We start from the raw sequence: 20128 nt of genomic DNA, 5'->3' as shown, positions 1-20128 counted from the left end.
TAGAAGGTCTCATGCAGGAGAAAAGTATATAGTAAATGGCAGAACCTCTGCACCAACATACAGAGGGATCTAGGTATACAAGTCCACAGTTCCTTGAAAATGACAATATAAGTGAGTAAGGTGGTCAAGAAGGCACATGGCATGCTTGCCCTCATCGGTCAGGGCATAGAATATAAAAACTAGCAAGTCACGTTACAGTTGTACAGGTCTTTAGTAAGGCCACAATTGGAGTATTGTGTACAGTTCTGGTTGCCACACCAGGATATGGAGGCTTTGGACAGAGTACAATAACAGTTAACCAGAATGTTGTCTGATTTGGAGGGTATTAGCTACAAGGAGAGATTGGACAATCTTGTTTTTTTTTAATTGAGCAAAGAATGATGGTCGAAATGATAGTTTACTAAATTATGCGAGACACTGATAGAATGGATATTCAGAATCTTTTTCCCAGGGGTCGAAGTGCCAATTACAAGGGACTTGGTTTCAGGTAAATTTAAAGGAGATGAGAGAGACAAGTCTTTTTTTACAAAAAGGGTGGTAAGATCCTGCAAAGCACTGTCAGAGAGGTGGTGGAGGTGGATATAAATGTAACATTTAAGAGGCATCTTGACAGATAGTTGAATATGCAGAGAATAGAGGGACACAGACTGAAAAGAGGCAAAATGTATTTAATTTAGAAAGGCATCATGTGTTGGTGTTGTCTTGGTGGGCTGAAGAGCTCTACTGTTCGTTGTTCTAGGTTTAGACTTTTTTTTATATAGTGATATCCATACTGTAAATTTGGCAGCAAATTACCAAGGTAAGTAGTACTTCTGCTGTATGGTACAAATGTATGTTTTCACCTTTCTTTTCCGGAACATTTTCAGAAACTAATTTCCATTGGGGAAGAACTCCCTTTGTTAACAAAATAAGTACACCACTAAATGTATAAAACACCCAATTACTGACAAACAAATAGACACATAAAGCCACCAGGAGCAGTATAACAAAAATAAAATAAAGTAGGAAATTAGGTGGTGGGGATAGAAAACTAAGTGAAAACGATGGATAAAAGTAATACATCCTAGGCCCCCCTATGCCAACCTATACCTAAAGGCTTTGAGTGTATTGGTGGATACTGTGAGATACTTCTTCCAGGACACCTGAGCACAATTGTAACCACAGAAGAGAAACAGTCAGTCAGTCAGTCAGTCAGGAAATATGAAAATACGACACATTCCTCGACTCACCGCCTGGACCAGTAAGAATTCAACAGAATTTCCTAAATTACAAATGACTATAGACACTGCCACTAGGAGCAATGTAACAGTAACAGAATCTTTTTTAAAAAGCACACAAAAGGTGGACTCAATTAAAACTGAGTTAAGAACCTAGTTTTTCTCCTTATTTTATAAACCTGTCAAATTAAACAATCACTCAATTAATAAACAACAAATTACATGCACCATAAGCAGTGTAAGAAATCAGCTATTTTTGTTGTTAATAAACCTGTTCAGATACCTGCTCCAGAGATGTGTCAAAATGTAAGACTTGAACCTGGGCTGCCTGGCTCAGAGGTAGGGACATTACCACTGCACTTCAGAACTCAGCTTTCTTTTAAAAAAAATCAATAAACCATACGAAACCAACTGACAAATTAAATAGTTTATGAATAATGCATATACTGTACTTACCAATTTCTGTATTTAATTGAACCAGATAGATATAGAAAATGATTCTGCATAATATGTCGTCACACAAAATTGCTACAATCAACTCTTCCACCAAATAATTCTCTGTATTCAAAAGGTAATGTCTTCCAGAAAAAGTGTGTCTTGTGTGGATGGACAATTCAGAGATTCAACTACCTGCAATGGTTAGCATTTTAGTAAATACAAGTAAATGTTTGATTTCATATTGTTAAGTATTGCTCTTTGTATAATTTGGTTTTATATATATCTATAAAGTATAATAAATTTTATAAGTATAATAAATTTTGTAAGCATAAAAAATGTACAATGCCAGAACTCTCCCACAACAGCCTTGTCCCCTTATCAGAATTAATGTTCTACAGGTCAGTGGCAAAGAATTTCAAAATGTATTGTCGTCTTGGGGAACTACAAATGATATACACCAACTTCTACTTTAATTAAGTTTGATTCCAGCAATTTTTCAATTAAATTTGATCATGAACTCTATTATGTAGAAGAACATTGGTCAATGAAAGACAATTGCTTAATGTAGTTATGTCTAGAGTCTCAGAAACATAAGCTGATAGTTTCATTAATTGTCTACTACAAATTTCTCACTGGCTACAGGAATTACTGCAGTGCAACAGATTTAACCACACAATAAATTTAGGAGAAACTGTCATAAGACACTCATGAAACACAAATAAAAAGGTAGATTATGTGTATGTGTACTTAACATCTATTGTCTTTTCATAACCAAGGAAGTACTTTACTCAAATGGTCAAAAATATTCACAACACTCTGCCAACACTCTGCAGACCTACTATTTTATGAATAAAATAACTACCGTCACATATTGGTTAAATACAAGTATTGAGACCCGAGACCAAGTTTTTCTATGAAACAAAGGGTACAACCAGTATAAATTGCCAGGATTTGTAGTGTGAAATAGCTGCCCCACAAATTGCTGGCTAATTTGGATTGCTCCATAGTCAGCTTCACAAAACAACTTGCACTTAATATCCATTATTTTCATCAAGTTGACATATTTGCACATTAATGCACATTAATGCAAAACAGAAAATAATTAACAAATGCCTTTCAAATTGCCTTTCAATTGTTCATGACTGTCAATCAAATTTTGTTCAGAAAATGAATAGAACCATGGCATCTGATCTCCTTAGGGTGTGAGCTGTTTTAACAGATTGAAAAGCATTTCTAAAAAAAAAACTTTTCAAATTCTTTAGTCTAATTTGCTTTTGTGCCAAAGACTCTCAGTCTTTCCAATACCATATATACTCAAATAATAACCTATCCTGTGTAAAAGTCAAACTGATTTTTTAGCTAAACTCTTTGTACTTACCACCTGCTCATATAAAAATTAGTACCTAGCTCTTTACAATAATATGGCATTGAATATTGGGGGAAAAAGCATCTACCTAAACCAATGAGTTTAAATGACTGAAAAATAAATACTGTATATACTCAAGTTGAAAATAAACACACCCTGGTGCATACATAATAAAATCATTGAATAGCATAGCACTGATCATGGCTGCTCAGACACATGTCAACACATTATGTCAAAATACAAAATATTTCTAGTTCCTTGCGCAGTACTTTTCAGAGGTGGGTCGGCTGGATCAGTATCTGGATTGGCAACTCTACTAGTCAGGGATGAGTGAGAATGATTTTCAATTTCTCCAAAAAGCTTTCCCTCACTCTGGACCCAACCGCACTCACCCACTTTGAACCCCGCAACCTCCATGCCCCCGCACCCCCAGTAGTGGACTTGACATTTCCTTTCCAATCTGATTCTCCCTCTACCCCTGTCCCAGACCCTCATCGCCACTGGATCCTACCCTCTGCAGCCATCTGCAGGGCCCAACACATCCAGGCTTGACAGACTCCATCTGGCCCCCTTGCCACCGTGTGCCTTGCCCCCTAATTACCTGCAACACCTTATCCACATGGCCTCCCTATGCACTTAATGCCCTGTGCAGTTGGCATCCTGTCCTCTCCACCTATCTGGCATCTTACCTTTCCCAGCATTCAAACCTCACACTTACCTCATATACTTTTTGACTGCGGCTGTCAACATGGCTGTTTTCATTCAGTAACTTTAAAAAAAGAAGCAGCTGTCTACTGTGAAAAAGCAAAAATGGTTTGCCTTCCCTTTACTCTTCTGCACTATGATTGAATTATGAAACGGAAGTACTGCTCCACTTTCTGAAGGAACCCTGATCAGAATCACCTGTCAGATATGTGGAACTCTTTCTTTGTTTAATAGGAGTGGAGTGGTAATCTGTATGAGATAGCATAATTTGGAAATGTAGTCTTAGATGTGCAACTTTTACATAAGTCCATATCGTACTTACTTTTCAGTCATTTAACCTTATTAGTTAAAGAGATGCTTTGTTCCCAATATTCAGTCCTTCACTGTTAAAGAACTAGAAACTAATTTTCATGTGAGTTTGTAGTGACATTTACTGTCAATCTGAGCCATGTCCTGAGTAAGAACACACCAGTCTATCAGTTCACCAGCAACACCAAGTGCTGAAATAAATAGTGTATGAACATGCACTATGTTGACTCTTATTTTAACTTTTGGGAACCAAAAGATATAACATTGTGGCAGCAGTTATTTGCAAGTAAAAAACTAAACATTTCAAAACAAGTTTAATGCTGAATTAAATTGAAAATCAAGTCGGCAATGAGAGAGAAATAGGTGAAACGAGCAAATCTAAAATAGACACTGCAGTAGCAATAATCACACAGCTCCAGCCTGTGAAAATTAAAGGCTGATGATGTCAATAAAGACATGTGAGAAGTTTGAACAAAAGACTACCGTTCAGTCACTTTCTAAAAAAGTATTACTAACAAAAAGTTATGGCTACATTCTTTTTTGGTATGAGAGAAATAGTTAATTTTGTTTAACAGCTGGGAAATAAGTTCAGACAGTGCAGTAGTAGCCAAGTCATGTAGAACTTTTGAAACATTCAATGTTCCTCTGCAGCAAAAATCAAGCCATCAGATCTACTGATATGCACTTTAAAGCTTGCAGCAGGAATTAGGTGAAGTTGTTGCCAATTTCTTAAAACTATTAGACGATGCAACCAGAAAATGTAAATACAAGAATGCAGATTAAAGGCTCCTGGATTAATTTATTTGGGACTTTGCAAATCCTGAATTATAAAAAGAATTGATTGAAAAGGGCAAGTTCATAATGTCACAGGTGTAGATGAGGCTGAAACTTAAAAGCTTGAACAAACAAATGAAGAACTGACAACAGAACATTAGCTATTTGGGTAAATATGAGGAAGACAGTACGGTTGGCATGTCTGGAAAAATTTCACCAAGGTTTTAGTAATTCTAGTGAAATAAGTTAACACAGACCAGCATCCTGCCACCAAGTCACTCTTTATTTACATGTGCACAGTACATGAGCTCTGACCAGCTAGCTCAGAGCCAGTCCCTAGAATAGTGCGATCTTCTGAATCATTCTCTGTCAGCCAAGGCTCTCTGCTTGGCCCTGATTAACAACTCCCATCACGGATTTCATAGTCAATGAGATCTACCTGGCCAGTGTTCCAATCATTACATCCCTCCCTCACTACGTCCAGGGATGTAGACCTGTTCTTTTTCTTGTAGCTTCTTCCAGTACATTGTCGTCCAAGGTCCAATTCCTCTGACTTGGACGGAGGTGGCATATACCGGACCGTAGCTCTTCTCTTGCATCTGGAGCATCTCAGGAGAGCTTCCTCTTCTTCAGGGGGTAACGGTAGCGAAGCATCCATCTTGGACTACGGTGTTTCTTTGATGTTAGAGGAAGGGGGAGAACTCACTGTTTCTAATGGTATTTCTGACTGTTCTGAGGGGTTAGATATGTTTTGCTCCAGCACAATTTGTGAGGTAACAGCCATCATATGATCCACATGTTTGGTCAGGATCATCTCACCTACTTGGACTTTGTATGTCACGGGACCTGACCTCACATCGACCTCACCTCGTACCCATGCAGAGTTATTTCCATGGTTTCGATACCAAACTTTATCCCCTTAAGTAAACTACCTCTTGCGCTCAGAGTACGCATGTGGCTGGCATTGGCATTACTGCTGCCGTTTCACCCTCCTCCCAGGTCCAGGAATATCAGGCTTAATCTGGTGTGGAGTTTTCTCTCCATGAGAAACTCTGCTGGAGCTATCCCTGCAGTTGCATGAGGGGTTGTCCTATAATCAAATATGAACCAGAACAATTTGGTATTGAGTGAAGCTGTAGGGTGTTTCTTTAAGCCTGCCTTCAATGTTTGGACGATGGATTGTTTTGAGCTGTCTGAACATGCCAAATGCCATTCAACTTTAGAAATTACTCAAAATCTCTGCTGGTAAATTGTCCACGACCAATGTTTCTGAGATTCCGTGTATTGCGAACTATGATCACAGTTTTTCAATCCTTGAGTTTGCCAAATGAACTCAATGCACATCCAACCACCTTGAATGGGCATCCACAATGACCAAGAACATTCAGCCTGTGAAAGGACTGGCTAGTCAGTGCTTTTGCATGTTTACATCATTAATCCCACATACAAAACAGTCTCTCAGCATCTTATACAGGGTTAACCCAAATTCACATGCCTCTGCCAGTCATCTTAACCTCAAAAATCCTGACGCGGATTTCCCTGGTTCTTGAACAGCTGTTAAAAAACTGATAGCGTATTAGAATTAGAGGAGGCTTGGGGTCATAATACTCCTTAACTAAATCTGGCGACGCTTGAAAGATTTTGCTATCTGGCACCTCAGGGAAAGTTAAGCTCCTAAAAACCAAAAATGCTACAGGTCTACAAGCAGTCAGAAGGATTAATTATTGCTTTTCATCTTCACCAATGTGATTTGCCCAGACAAAGTAACGCATATTGGGCCCAGTCTTCGACAACAGGATCGATGAGTTAAGTTTCCCAAATAAAGGTACGATGCCAGAAATGCTTATCCCAACTTAAAGGTGACTGTCACAAGCAATGTTTTTTCAGCAGCACACTGTTTTCTCCCATTGCCTCTGAAATAACTGCACAGAGGGTGGTATCCTGTCACCAAGTCACTCTTATTTACATGTGGACAGTACACTGGCTCTGATTTGCCAGCTCAGAGCCAGTCCCTAGAATGAGGAGACTCACTGAATCTCCTGTTTATCTCTGTCAGCTATGGATCCCTGATTGGCTCAGGTTAACAACCGCAATCAAGGATCTCATAGTCAATGAGATCCATCTGTCCCTGGTTACAATTACTACACTGGCCAATAAAAATGTTTTAGTCTATTAGCCTATATTTTTATGATACTTATGTGACCTGCTGTTGAAATTTTGTGAGCTGCTCGGAAAATTTTGTGATACTCAGATGGAACTACTACCTAAAAGACTACTGCCCAAAACTAATCAGCAGGTTTTTAGGGCTATGATATTAGTTCAATTTCTGATTAGGCTTTCTCAATTCAGGCTCCATCTGTTGCATTTCTGTCAAAGACGCTGGGTGAAACATGTCAGTTTCGTTGTCTTTTCCTTCATCTTTTCTGTTTAGCTTTTGAAAAATAGTGTCAAATAACCGAACTTCTATATCATCTTTTTCATGGATTCTTCCTCTTCTTATCTAATGTATGGCATAAGACCTAGTGAAGACAACATAACCAGGAAACAACTCAGGATGTTTCTCCTGTAGCATCTCAGATTCTTTTAGTTCTACTAGATTTCCAACACCCTGAATGAGGCTAATATTCTTAAAACAGCAGTAACTCCGCAAGATAAAATCAATTATTTCTATCAAGATTTGTTACACTACTTTGACTGCAACATCTCCATTTACAAAGATGCTATTTAATCCAACTCCATTTAAAACAGCTGATTTGTAACCTCCATTTATAACTCCATTTAATGCTTATTTGTGCATTAGTTCCACTGGAAGAAAAACTGCATCATCAGCCAGCATCAAAGACTGGCTTAGTGCAGTACTCTAATTTTTTTATTGCTTTACCTCCTTGTGTAGAAAAATAAGCAAATACCTCTTCTTTTGAGATAAAATTTATAAAACTTCCAGTAGCGAGAGTCTCTCTCAATAATCATGGAACTGACCAATCTTGACTGTTCAAGTCCCTTCAGAGGAGGTTCGAGTAGAACTTGCACCATCTGTATTACTACAGTTTTAATATCCACTTCTTTAGTGATACACCCCTTACTCAGAATTGCTTAGGCATTCCTGTTACTGCAATAGGTCTCCCACATAGAACTAAGATTCACAGATCCCTCTTAAATTCAACAAATTTCTGTCCCACCAAGAGCCCACACTTAGCTACAATCCTGACTGCTTACTGGACAAGTCAGATTTCAGAGCTTGGTTTGGTATTGGATGTAGGTTTGCTTGCTGAGCTGGAAGATTCATTTCCAGATGTTTCATCACCTACTAGGTAACATCTTCAGTGGGACTCCGGTGAAGCACTGCTGAAAATTCCTGCTATTTATATGTTTGGGTTTCTTTGGGTTGGTGATGTTATTTCTTGTGGTGAAGTCACTTCCTGTTCCTTTTCTCAGGGGGTGGTAGATGGAGTCTAACTACATCACAGACATCTCAGAAATGACTGCCAGACTACTCAGACCCCTTGGCATCATGGTAGCCCACAAACCCACCAACACACTAAAACTGCAGCTAATGAACTTGAAGGACCCTATACACACAACAACCAAAACTAATGTCATTTACAAAATACCGTACAAGGACTGTAACAAACAATGCATTGGACAAACGGACAGAAAACTAGCCAGATGACCCTCTCTCACTAGTATCCTTACATTCAGATGAGGAAGGACACCACTTCGACTGGGACAATACATCCATCCTATGACAAGGCAAACAAAGACAAGCGTGAGAATTCCTAGAAGAATGGCATTCCAACCGGAACTCTATTAACAAACACACCAAGTTAGACGCCATCTACCACCCCCTGAGAAAAGGAACAGGAAGTGACTTCACCAGAGGAAAAACATCACCAACCCAAAGAAACCCAAACATATAAATAGAAAGCAGGAATTATCAGCAGAGCTTCGCTTGAGGCCCACTGAAGATGTCACCGAGTAGGGTGACGAAACATCTGGAAATCAATCTTCCAGCTCATCAAGCAAACCTACATCCAAAACCTCAACCTGAGCTACAAACCTTCTCAAAACTTGCTTGGTTGGTATATTTTAAGTTTTATTTGTACAATTTTGTTAATGTGACTCTGAGTCACCCCCTATACTCATACAATATTCCAAATGTTATTTTAAGAACAAACCCAAGTTCATAACATACAAAAAAAAAGACAATTTAGAAAGACAATAAACAGCCAAAAATATACAAATCCTTTCCCAGCAATATCCTTTAGAGTCCTTCAATCCCAGTGAAATGTTACTCTTATATTAACTCTTTAATTTCTTATTAAACTGAAGTTGCAAGCATTTCGTTTTAGTGATTTTCTGTACATTTACCAGATGTGATTCTCTCCATTGCTCTTTTTTGTCCCAGACACAGAAAAACATGAACTCACAACTCTTTCTGCTGAACCTTAAAAGGGTCTTTTCCTTGAACTGCTGAAATAATAAAATACACCTTTCCAACCTGAAAACTGCACAAACTGTTCTTCCACTGACATGGAACTCTTTATGTAAATGAGGCCTCATTCTGGCCATTGACCATTTGTCGTGCTGTGGTCATTCTGTAGTTCTACTTTTTAAACATTGAACAATTGACCACCACGTTTCAGGTGAAGTTGCTTTGCTTAATAAAATGCTTTCTTGGAAATCTTTGAAGTCACTGTTCAAACACGACTCACTGAGCTCTTAAAAAAAAAATCACTTCCACAGAAATGATTACTGAAATAATTTTTTCCTCTAGTATGGAAGCCAATTTCCCAACTGACAAGCTCATATTACACTTCTCCTACCCAAATAAATTCCTTATGAGGCATTTTCAATTTCTACCAAAATGTAAGTTCTTGATATTGCTTTTTTACATTGACAGCAATAATCTATTTACATTAAATTTACAAAAGGTTTTCATAATAGCCATTTTCTACACAAGTTCATTTTGATCACAATACATTTTCTTCCATATTTGCTCTTGATGAAGCATTGGCTACCGGACTGTCGTTGCCTGCAACATGACTGATTTTTAAGTGAATAGCTGTAGCATTAAGCTCTAATGAAACCGTCTTAGATTTTCATCATGGAATCTCTCTGTCCAATTCTGTAACACTTCCAATGGATTCGAGTGTTGCTAATGTAATCCCACTATTTAAAATTTTTTAGAGAGAAAACAGGGAAGTTTATATTGTAGATTACACACTGTTTAACTTGACATTTGTAATGGACATTTTCCCCATTACCAAAGTTTTAATAGTAGAGCACTTGGAAAACAGAGTCAGCATGGATTTACAAAACGGAAATGATGCCCGACAAAATTCTGGAATTTTTCTGAGGATGTAATTAACTGAGTTGATAAGGGGATGCCAGTAGATATGGTTTACTTGGACTTTCAGAAGGTTTTCTATAAGGCCTCTCATAAAACAGATTAGTATGTTAAAATTAAAGTGCATGGGATTGAGGTAGTGTACTGAAATGGACAGAGGATTGGTTGGCTGACAAGAAACACAAAATAGGATAAATGAGTCTTTTTCCAAAAGGTAGGCAGTGACTAGTGGGGTACTGCAGGGATCAGTGCTTGGACCCCAGCTATTCACAATATACATGAATGATTAGATGAGGGAACTAATCATAATATCTCCAAGGTTGCAGATGACACGATGTTGGGTGGAAGGGTGAATTATGAGAAGGATGCAGAGATAATTCAGTGTAATGTGGACAAATTCAGCGAGTGAGCAAATGCATGGCAGCTGAAATATAACATGTCAGGTTATTCACATTGGTAATATAAAGGAAGGCTTATTATTATCTGAATGGGAATGGATTGGGAAAAGGGGAGCAGCAACAGACCTGGGTGTCCTTGCACACCAGTTGCTGAAAGTATCCATTCAGGTGCAATAGGCTGTGGAGAAGGCAAATGGTATTTTGTCCTTCATAGTGAGAGGATTTGAGTATAACAGGAGAGTTGTCTTGCTGCAATTGCACAAGGCATTGGTGAGACCATACCTGGAATATTGTGTATAGTTTTTGTCTCCTTATCTGAGGAAGGATGTTCTGACTATGCAGGGAATGGAATGAAGGTTTACCAGACTGATTCTTGGGATGACTTGACTGATGTATGAAGAAAAACTGAATCAGTTAGGATATATTCAGTGGAGATTAGAAGAATGGGGGAACCTCATGGAATCTATAAAATTCTAACAGGCCTGCAGAGAGTAATCACAAGAAGGATATTATCGAAAACCAAAGAGTGTAGAACCAGGAGTCACAGTCTAAGGATAGAGCTGAGATGAACAGAAATGTCATCATCTGGAGAGTGGTGAGCCTGTGGAATTCTCTGCCACAGAAAGCAACCGAAGTCAAAACATTGAATGTTTTCAAGGAGTTAGACATAGTTTAACAAAGGGTATGGGGAAGAAGCAGGAACTGGTTACTGAATTGGATGAATTAACCAAAAGGTTAATTAAGAGGGAATAAATAGAGCATGAGAACAAACTTGCAAGGAACATAAAAGTAGATGATGAAAGCTTCTGTAAGTATGTAAAAAGATAAGGATTAATGAAGACAAATGTAGGCAAAATGTACAGTCTGAATTGGGAGAATTGATAATAGAGAAGAAAAATGATTGAGCAATTAAGCACCAACCTTTGTTCTGTCTTTAAAGAAGTGATAGGGAAACAAGTATTTTTGGGAATGAAGAATTGACGAAAACTAGTATCAAAGAAAAAAAGTGTTAGAAAAATTAATGGGGCTGAAAGTTGAAAACACCTCAGGGCCTAATAATCTACATCCCAGGGTACTAAAGAAAATAGGTCATGGAAATAGATTTTTTTGGTTTTTAATCTGCTAAAAATCTATAGATTCTGGAACAGTCGCAGAAAATTAGAGGACGGCAAATGTAACCCACTATTTTGAAAAGAAGGACGAGAGAAAACCAGAATTACAGACCTGTTAGCCTAACATTAGTAGATGGGAAAATAATGGGAGTCTATTATGAAGGATGTGATAAACAGGACACTTTAAAAATACCAACAGTATTACACAAAGTTCAACAGCAGCACTACGTTCCCAAAGAGGACAAAGGATTACCAATAAATATGTCCAAATGGTCACTCGAACACTCATGGAAAAATGAAAATCAAACAAAGACACCAATCTTGCTTTATTACAACTCTGATCTATAACTCTCAAGGTTTTTATAAAATTATCTTTGGAATAATTGAATGGAAGAAAGTACAAGACTCCTTCCTGGTCTCCTGGTCAACTCACTTATTCACAGGTAGGTGGATATCAATACTTCAACAAAGATTTTCAATCCATGCCTGAGTAATTGCAAGGGCAAACTGTACACATACATAATCCCATCCTGAAAATCTAGAATCCTGAACTGGAAATGTAGAAAAGTTCAGCAACAATGTCAGCAGCATCATGAACCAGCAAGAAGTACATCATCAGCAATGTCACCAGCAACTGACACAAAATCAATAACATTGAGCAAAACTGCTACACACTAGGAGTAACAAAAGCAATATTGCCTGTGCAGCCTGGCCATTCATCACTGAAAGCGATGAATACCAAATCCACAAAATGGACACACAGCATTCCATCACCCAAGCCACACAACAAATAATGGACTTAAGAACAGAAACTAAGCAATAAAATATTCTTAGGTGTTCAGTTTATTTATAAAAGTTAATTATCAATCTACTTTAGTTAATAGAAAAAATGTTAATTGTTGGAATTTTAATATTTATTTAGAACTTTTTAGAGAAAAAATGACGACAAGCATTTATATTATTCATAAAGAACTTGTTATATGAGTATGTATCCCATGGTGCTGGATTCACTGTCATATTACAGTCATGTGCTGAGTAACGATGTATCAATCTGTCAATCTACAGTCACATGGAGAGCTGAAAAAAAAGCTAAAAGTATGATTGGCCTGAATTTTTTGAGGATTGGCAGTCGTTGTCATATTGTCACTCCACTCATACTTTTCTCCACTACATTTCTGGTCCTGCTTTTATTCCTGGATTCCCCAGAAATCTGGAGTGTGTCTGAAATGGAACTGCTTCAGATAAGACACACCATGTCCTCTTCTTAAAGCACTAGCTGCTGCTTTCTACAAGGCCAAAAGTTCCAACCTTTCTCTGAAGAGCACAGAAAGATGGCAAATGTGTAATGGGTAAGTGTGGATGACGTAAAAATATAAAGTAAAGGAGTTAGTAGGTAAGGGAGTAGGTTTAGTGAGGTGTTACGGTAGGTGAGGTAAATGATTAAGGGTTATTGAGTACTAAGGATGGCTAAGGTTACTGATGAGTGCAGTGGATAGTTTGGAAGAGTGGGTGAGATGCTAGGTAGTCAAGTTGGGGACAATTAGGTTGGGTCCGTTGGGGGTAAGTCGGGGTGAGTTGGACAATTAGGCAGGGTAGTTGGTGTGCCCTGAGGTAAGCTGGGACCGTTGCAGGAGTAATTGGGGAAATCAGTGTGAGTGATTGAGAGGTCAGGTTAGGGATTCAGCTGGATAGTTATTAAGATTTAGACCAGATTTCCTCATGTTTCAACATTTCCAGGGTAACCATTTGAGTAGGTAGGCCTATATTCTCCAAAGTCTCCTACTATAACTGAGAGTTGGAGACATTTTTGTGGGCCCTCGGAGCAAAGCATTGCCGACCAAAAGTTCAAATTCATCAATTCCCATGGAGTCCTTGCACTGGGACTTCCAAAGAATTCAATGGCACATCTTCTGGAGTAATCCCAGTCTGTAAGTAACTGGAGATCTGATTAGAGTGGTGCTGGAAAAGCACAGCAGGTCAGGCAGCATCCGAGGAGCAGGAAATTCGACGTTTCAGGCAAAAGCCCTTCATCAGGAATCATCAGGAATCTCTAATCTTGACTCTGATCTCCAGCATCTGCAGTCTTCACTTTCACCTATCAGATGATCTGGGCTATTATGTCTCACTGATGGAAACCAGATGACACCACATCTGTATTTATTTCAGTCACTTATTCTCATTGATTAAGGAAATACACAAATTGTCCCAATGTTGAGCAAGGTACCACGATCTTTTTGACCTCACTGGACAACTATCAGCAAGCACTTCCAGTGATTTGTAGGCAAAAAAAAACTAAACCTGCAATTGCAAGTCAAGCTAATAGGGGACATTGCAAGATTCCTTGCTCCAGACAAATCTAATCCTAACTATCCAACAATGATAAATATTACTTATTTACTCAGAAATGCTAGTTGGCAAATTCGGATTTCTGGTTGGCCATATATAATACATATATCAATATCGAATAACACGGAGTTACACTGATCTATTTTGTTACTGCTGAACAAAGCAATTCGAAGTACAAAAACGTATATAAATTAACATCCTCACAAGTACCAATTAAATAAAATTGGTGTGCAAAGGTGCATTTCAAATATAAAAAGGAATTCAAATCATTTAAAATGATTTGGCAATCACATATTTTGCGACACTAAAAATACACGAACAAAACTCCATCCAGAATTAATAACTGGTTGTAATGATGCAATAAAAACGACCCTGCTTTTATTCAAAAATATAACCCAATATGGCAGTATTTAAGAATCAATAACAAACTCGTTCAATTTGAAAGACGAAAAAAAATCATACGATTAAGGCTGTTTTAATTAAGATCTGCTTATCTTCGGCCATTCCGTTAATTTAAAATGATTGCTATTGAAATGTCATTAAAACATAAGTCAACTTTACATTTTACCAACGCAAGAACATTTTCTAAACTGATCGCTTCTACTTTAAATATTTGCAAGATTAAATAGAAACTTGCGTCTATGCTTGACATGAAGACGACCTGAACGACTGAACAAATTAACAGGTGAACGACAAGGACATCAATAACAGCGAAGAAATTAAATTTCATTGTTAAATATCAACGCATTGTACACCTACACAAAAACAAATGACTGCGGATGCTGGAAATCGGGTAGGGGATGGACAGAATCAATTAAACATCTGTTTGTTTGTGCTCTCAGAATGGCAGGTTTTATGTTGCCCATTAACAAGCCCATATATATGTATCCCATCTGACAGCAATAACAAACACTCCTCCTCAAAGCATGGCGAGACGTGTAACATGCACAAGTCAAATATCAAAGCAATCTCGCCAACCAAACCAAGAAGCGGCTCTCACCAGCAGTTTCCCAGATAACTGTCACATTAACAGCTTGCTCCTATAGACTCATATCTACCAGTAATGCGATATGGGGGGGAATTAACCAACCTAGCAGGAGGATTTCATGTTTAAAAGATTGAGTTGGGAGGGGTAGTAAACGCCTGCCTATCTCTCTCACACGCTCCCTCCAAGGTTCTTCGTTGTCAAGATACCAATAACTGCGAAATTAATACCAAATTGGTTTTCCTTTACGTTTACTTTACCTTTCGTTGGTGCAAATCGCATACAGTACCATATCATTCAAAGAAATCGTGCAAGCAACAATGTTCCAAGGCGACCGGACAGCATTCACGTCCAGAACTTGGTCTCAGTATTCAAGATTTGTACAAAAATTACCAGTCAAATAAACTTGCTTCGTCGCGGAGCTACATCCTCCAATTGACAGGACAGATGTCCAATTGTAAGTCGAAACGCCACATAGTTCCACCCTCCGGACGACATCACGTGGGAAACAGACCATTCAGGACGCATGACAAAGTGGCCCTGCCTCTCAGTCCCAGCAAGTTAGAGTGAAGCCGGCCTGAAGAAACCTTTCTGTCTCTGGACGTTGCCTGCATGAATGAGGAAAGCTGGAGGTGGTGTGTGTTGCGGAGGGGGAGACAGAAAGGAAGAGAGAAAAATAATTTCCTTGAGAAAGTGAATGTTATTTGCCGCCGAGATCTACAACGTTTCATATTTCAGTCACTTGCGTCCGTCGTTTTTATTTTGGGTCAGATATGATCAGGCGACTGAGATGGGCCATCCTGGTGCGGACAGTGGAGGGGCGGGGAGAAGCTGGGCTTTAGTGGTCCTCGCGCCGGCTCGCTCCGAGTCCGGGGGGGTGCTCGCGCACCGAGACGCGGCTTTGAAAAGAAACCGAACAAATCGCGCGCTTCAGAGCCGTGTTAGAGGGGCGCAGGAAGTTGTCATGGAGAAAGATGGCGAGCTCGAGAGGTAAACAATGTCTAACAACTTCAACCAGAGACCATGTTAATGCCATGATCAGCGGCACAGGGCCTGCTGGCGCTGCCCTGTCCGCGGTGTCTTGGCAACCGACTCCAAGCAAAACCGATTCAAACTTTTCTGGTTACTTGTTCGGTATTGCGTTTGTTACAGGCATTTTCCCAAGTATGTGTCTGTGCATATCTGCATAAAACATACCAGCCCAGTGTGGCCAGTTGGTGTGACGTGTTTCTCGCTGTGGTGATATCCACCTCACAAATCTGGGATATGTCACGGCCATCCCCTCGCCCACAACCTCAGCAAGGGATTTGGATCAATCAGTGTCTACATAAAGTTCAAGTTACCCTCCGACTAAAACATGCCGGAGAATATGATAGGGTTCAGAAATCCGGCACGTTACCATCCGTGATTTGTTTGTCACTAGACTCGCCAGTGGAACATAGTAGAGCACCATGCTTATCACGGTCTTTCAATTACTGCTTATATAATTTTTGAAAATCAAATCAACATGTGGAATGTTATTACAGGTATCCTACTTACATTTTTATGGAAATTTATCTTTTTTATAGTTACTCTTTATTTGCACTGTAGCTACTAACATAATAACAGAAATAAATCTAAGAACTACGAATGCTGGAGATTTGAAGCTAAGAAAAACAGAAAATGCTGGAGAGACTCAACAGGTCTGGCAGCATCTGTGGAGAGAAAACTGTTGACGTTTTGAATTCAGTGACCCTTCAGAATAATGACTTCATTTCATCTGTGATACAAGGTCCCCTAAACAGCAATGTGACAATATCCAGCTGACATATATTTTCAACTTGTTTTGAAGTTTTTATTCCTTACATATTGTGCCACCCCAGCTCTACTCCAAGGCTGGGCAATGTGAGGTTGTCAATATGAGGGGTTGCACCGTGGCTCAGCAGTTAGCACTGTTGTTTCACAGCACCAGGGTCCCAGGTTCAATTCCAGCCTTGGGCGACTGTCTGTGTGGAGTTTGCACATCCTTCTCGTGTCTGCGTGCGTTTCCTCCGGGTGCTCCGGTTTCTTCCCAAGGTCCAAAGATGTGCAGGTCAGTGAACTGCCAGGCTAAATTGCCCATAGTGTTCGGTTCATTAGTCAGAGGGAGGTGGGTCTGGGTGGGTTACTCTCTGGAGGGTCGGTGTGGACTGGTTGGGCCGAAGGGCCTGTTTCCATACTGTAGGGAATCTTAAATTTAGTTTTTGGAGCTCTTATGGCACGACAGTAAAGACCTTATCTCTGGGCCAGGAGACCTGGGTTCAAGGTCCACCTGCTCCAGAGGTGTGCAATAACACCTCTGAACAGTTTGGTTAGAAAATATCTAAGTAGGCAAGGAATATGTCTGGAGGTGTAATATCCCAAGATTGTGAGGTGGTCAACACCACAGCAAACAGCACCATAGAACATACCACATCGCACTAACCTGTCAAACCTGGGCTGATATATCTGCATACAAATGCTTAAGCTCTTTTTCAAAGGCTGTTTTGAGATTTCCTTGAGGAATTTCAGGGTCTACTTTTCTTCATTTTCATTTACTCCATAAAGCGTTAGATTACATGGTAACATGACTAGTCTGTATTTGTACTGTTTTTTCCAGTTTTTTTTCCTTAGCTTTTACAGCATTTTAGTAATCTAAATCAAAAGACTATAATACACAGATCATCCAATTTTCAGCCAAGGATTAATCCGATCAAAAGTACGTGATAAACATATGTCAATGCTATAATCTGATGTGCTTTCCCTGTTCTAAATTATCCTTGAAAAACTAGTGGTAAACTACCTTTTTGAATACAACTGAGTTGTTTGCTGGTCATTTTCAAAGATCAGTTCAAAGTCAATTACATTGCAGTGTGTTTGGATTCAACAAAGGCCTCAATATTTAAGGATGATTTCTTTCCAGAGAGGACATTAGTGCATCATGTGTTTATCTTTACAACAATGCAATTTATTTCATTGAGTTTAATTTCCCTTCCAAGAAGGGAATTTGAGTCCTAATAATTCATCCAGGCTTTTGGATTGCTAGCTTAGTAAGCTGACCACTCTACTACTGATCCCTGTCACAAACTGAATGGATGTAAAACATAAAAGTATCTCGTGAAATTTCTATCTTCACTGCTCCATTATATGCCCTGATATCTTATTATGTCTTATCGTATTAGGACCCAGATACCATTTGATGTTTAGTACTTAGTCCACACAAAATGGGCGGCACGGTGGCACAGTGATTAGCACTGCTGCCTCACAGCGCTAGAGACCCGGGTTCAATTTCCACCTCAGCCGACTGTGTGGAGTTTGCACATCCTCCACGTGTCTGCGTGGGTTTCCTCCGGGTACTCCGGTTTCCTCCCACAGTCCAAAAATGTGCAGGTTAGGTGAATTGGCCATGCTAAATTATCCATATGTTAGGTGATGGGGTAAGTGTAGGGGAATGGATCTGCACGGTGGGTTGCGCTTCGGCGGGTTGGTGTGGACTTGTTGGGCCGAAGGGCCTGTTTCCACACTAAGTAATCTAATCTAAAAAAAGACTGTATTCATATTGCAAAGTCAGCATGAGGACGCTCTGACATTAGTTACAGTTAATGTGTAGCCCAAAGCGGTGAAACACCAGAGTAAAGTGTAGCAGTTTGTAGAAAGGTACCTTGCTTTCAAATTATTCAGGATGAATATGGACAGCTCAGTTCAAAATTCATTAGAAAAATGAAAGCTGGTTTCTAGCAATCTAGCACTTAACCCTTAGCAACAACTTAACTAAAGTCAGTAGTAAATTTAGGGCACAAAATATTTAAAGATATGACAACCTTTATAAGTAAATAAATTAACAAGTGGTTTGGAGAGTATGATCTACTGTTGTCCAGGTTTAACTGTTTGGAAATGATGAGGCTGCAGCTTTGAGACAAGTACCGGTTAGGGAATATAATGCGGGTGTCTTATTTGAGCGTTTTTAATCTTTGTCGCCATTTCACTGTCTTCCTTCCTGGCTCAGATTCACCACAGCTTTTAGTGCTACATTGGCATTCCATATGCTAGCAGTTGGGCTTCTTGCACAGACCATCTTTGTTCTATCTCTCTCACAGGCAGGGATAGCATTTCTCTCATTTGTTATCGATTTTTCTTTTCGCAGGCATTTTAGGGCTTTTGGAGGCAAATTCATCCACTCTCTTCATGTATGTCAAACATGAGCTGCAATTTCATTACCTATGCCTTGGAATTGTGCAAGGTCTACATAAATGCCCTTTAAAGCCTGCATCATTGTTATTTAATAACTATAAATGTGGATCAGTTTCTCAAGGGACTGTACATTCTTTTCTATCTATAGAAATTGACGAGGTATTTTCTGAGGAATCATTTGAAGGTTATGCATTGAAAAGTTGTACTGTAGTTGGTGTAATTAAAGGGAAATAAACATTTTTTAAAATGTTATCGTAATTATGTATTCAAAATGGGAAATCCCAAGAGACAGTATTAATTCCTCTGAAGCAGCCAATGCTGATAGTAACAAGGAAAAACTTTTCTAAGTTATTGTTTGGGGAAATTAAAAGATAATTTTAAAATTTGCATCAATAATGGGAAGAAAATGTCCTGTTTCAAAGATCAGAAAACAGCATTGAATGATGTTAGAAAGCTTATGCACTTAGCACACTTGCACTGCACGTGAAAAATTACATTGTTAGGTACAAGACAAATTTACAAATAAATGCGGATAGGTTAGGTGAAAGGTGTAGATGGAGTTTAAAGTTAATTGTGAGGTTGTCCATTTTGGTTAGAAGAGCAGAAAGGCACGTATTATCTAAATAGAGAGAAACTTCAAAATGTTTCAGTGCAGAAGGATCTAGGTGTCCACATGCATGAGGTAATAAGAAAGGCAAATGGAGTTTGGCATTTATAATTAAAGGAAGAGAGTATGAAAGTAGGGAAGTGCTGCTGTGACTACAAGGCATTAATGAGACTGCAGCTGGAGACTCTACAGTTTTGGTCCCCTCTTTGAGGAAGGAGTTTGAGTTGCATTGGAGGCAGTTCAGAGAAGATTGATTAGATTGATTCCAAAGGTTTGTTTCACGAGGAAAGATTGAGCATTTCTGGCCTAAACACACTCAAGTTTAAAAAATGAGGG

General features: G+C 39.1%; 1 protein-coding gene across 8 annotated transcripts in view; it reads right to left on the bottom strand.

Moving 5' to 3' along the window:
• Positions 1 to 15461, bottom strand: part of lnx2a (ligand of numb-protein X 2a) — a 111611-nt gene extending 96150 nt beyond the window's left edge. For 5 of the 8 annotated variants that reach the window (XM_043692005.1, XM_043692006.1, XM_043692003.1 and 2 more), the window contains exon 1: positions 15258 to 15409. Coding sequence is in view for 1 of the 8 variants with exons in the window: in XM_043692007.1 (XP_043547942.1) it covers positions 15258 to 15289 (32 nt within the window). In the remaining 7 variants the exon portion in view is untranslated. Of the gene's footprint in view, positions 1 to 1673; positions 1848 to 15257 lie in introns of all 8 variants that reach the window. The other 3 variants (XM_043692001.1, XM_043692000.1, XM_043692007.1) reach the window with 3 other exon arrangements.
• Between the last annotated feature and the right edge of the window lie 4667 nt (positions 15462 to 20128).

Source organism: Chiloscyllium plagiosum, chromosome 6, assembly GCF_004010195.1.
Source record: "Chiloscyllium plagiosum isolate BGI_BamShark_2017 chromosome 6, ASM401019v2, whole genome shotgun sequence".
Taxonomy (NCBI): domain Eukaryota; kingdom Metazoa; phylum Chordata; class Chondrichthyes; order Orectolobiformes; family Hemiscylliidae; genus Chiloscyllium; species Chiloscyllium plagiosum.
The sequence above is the reverse complement of the archived record's forward strand: the minus strand, read 5'-3'. Positions and strand labels throughout refer to the sequence as shown.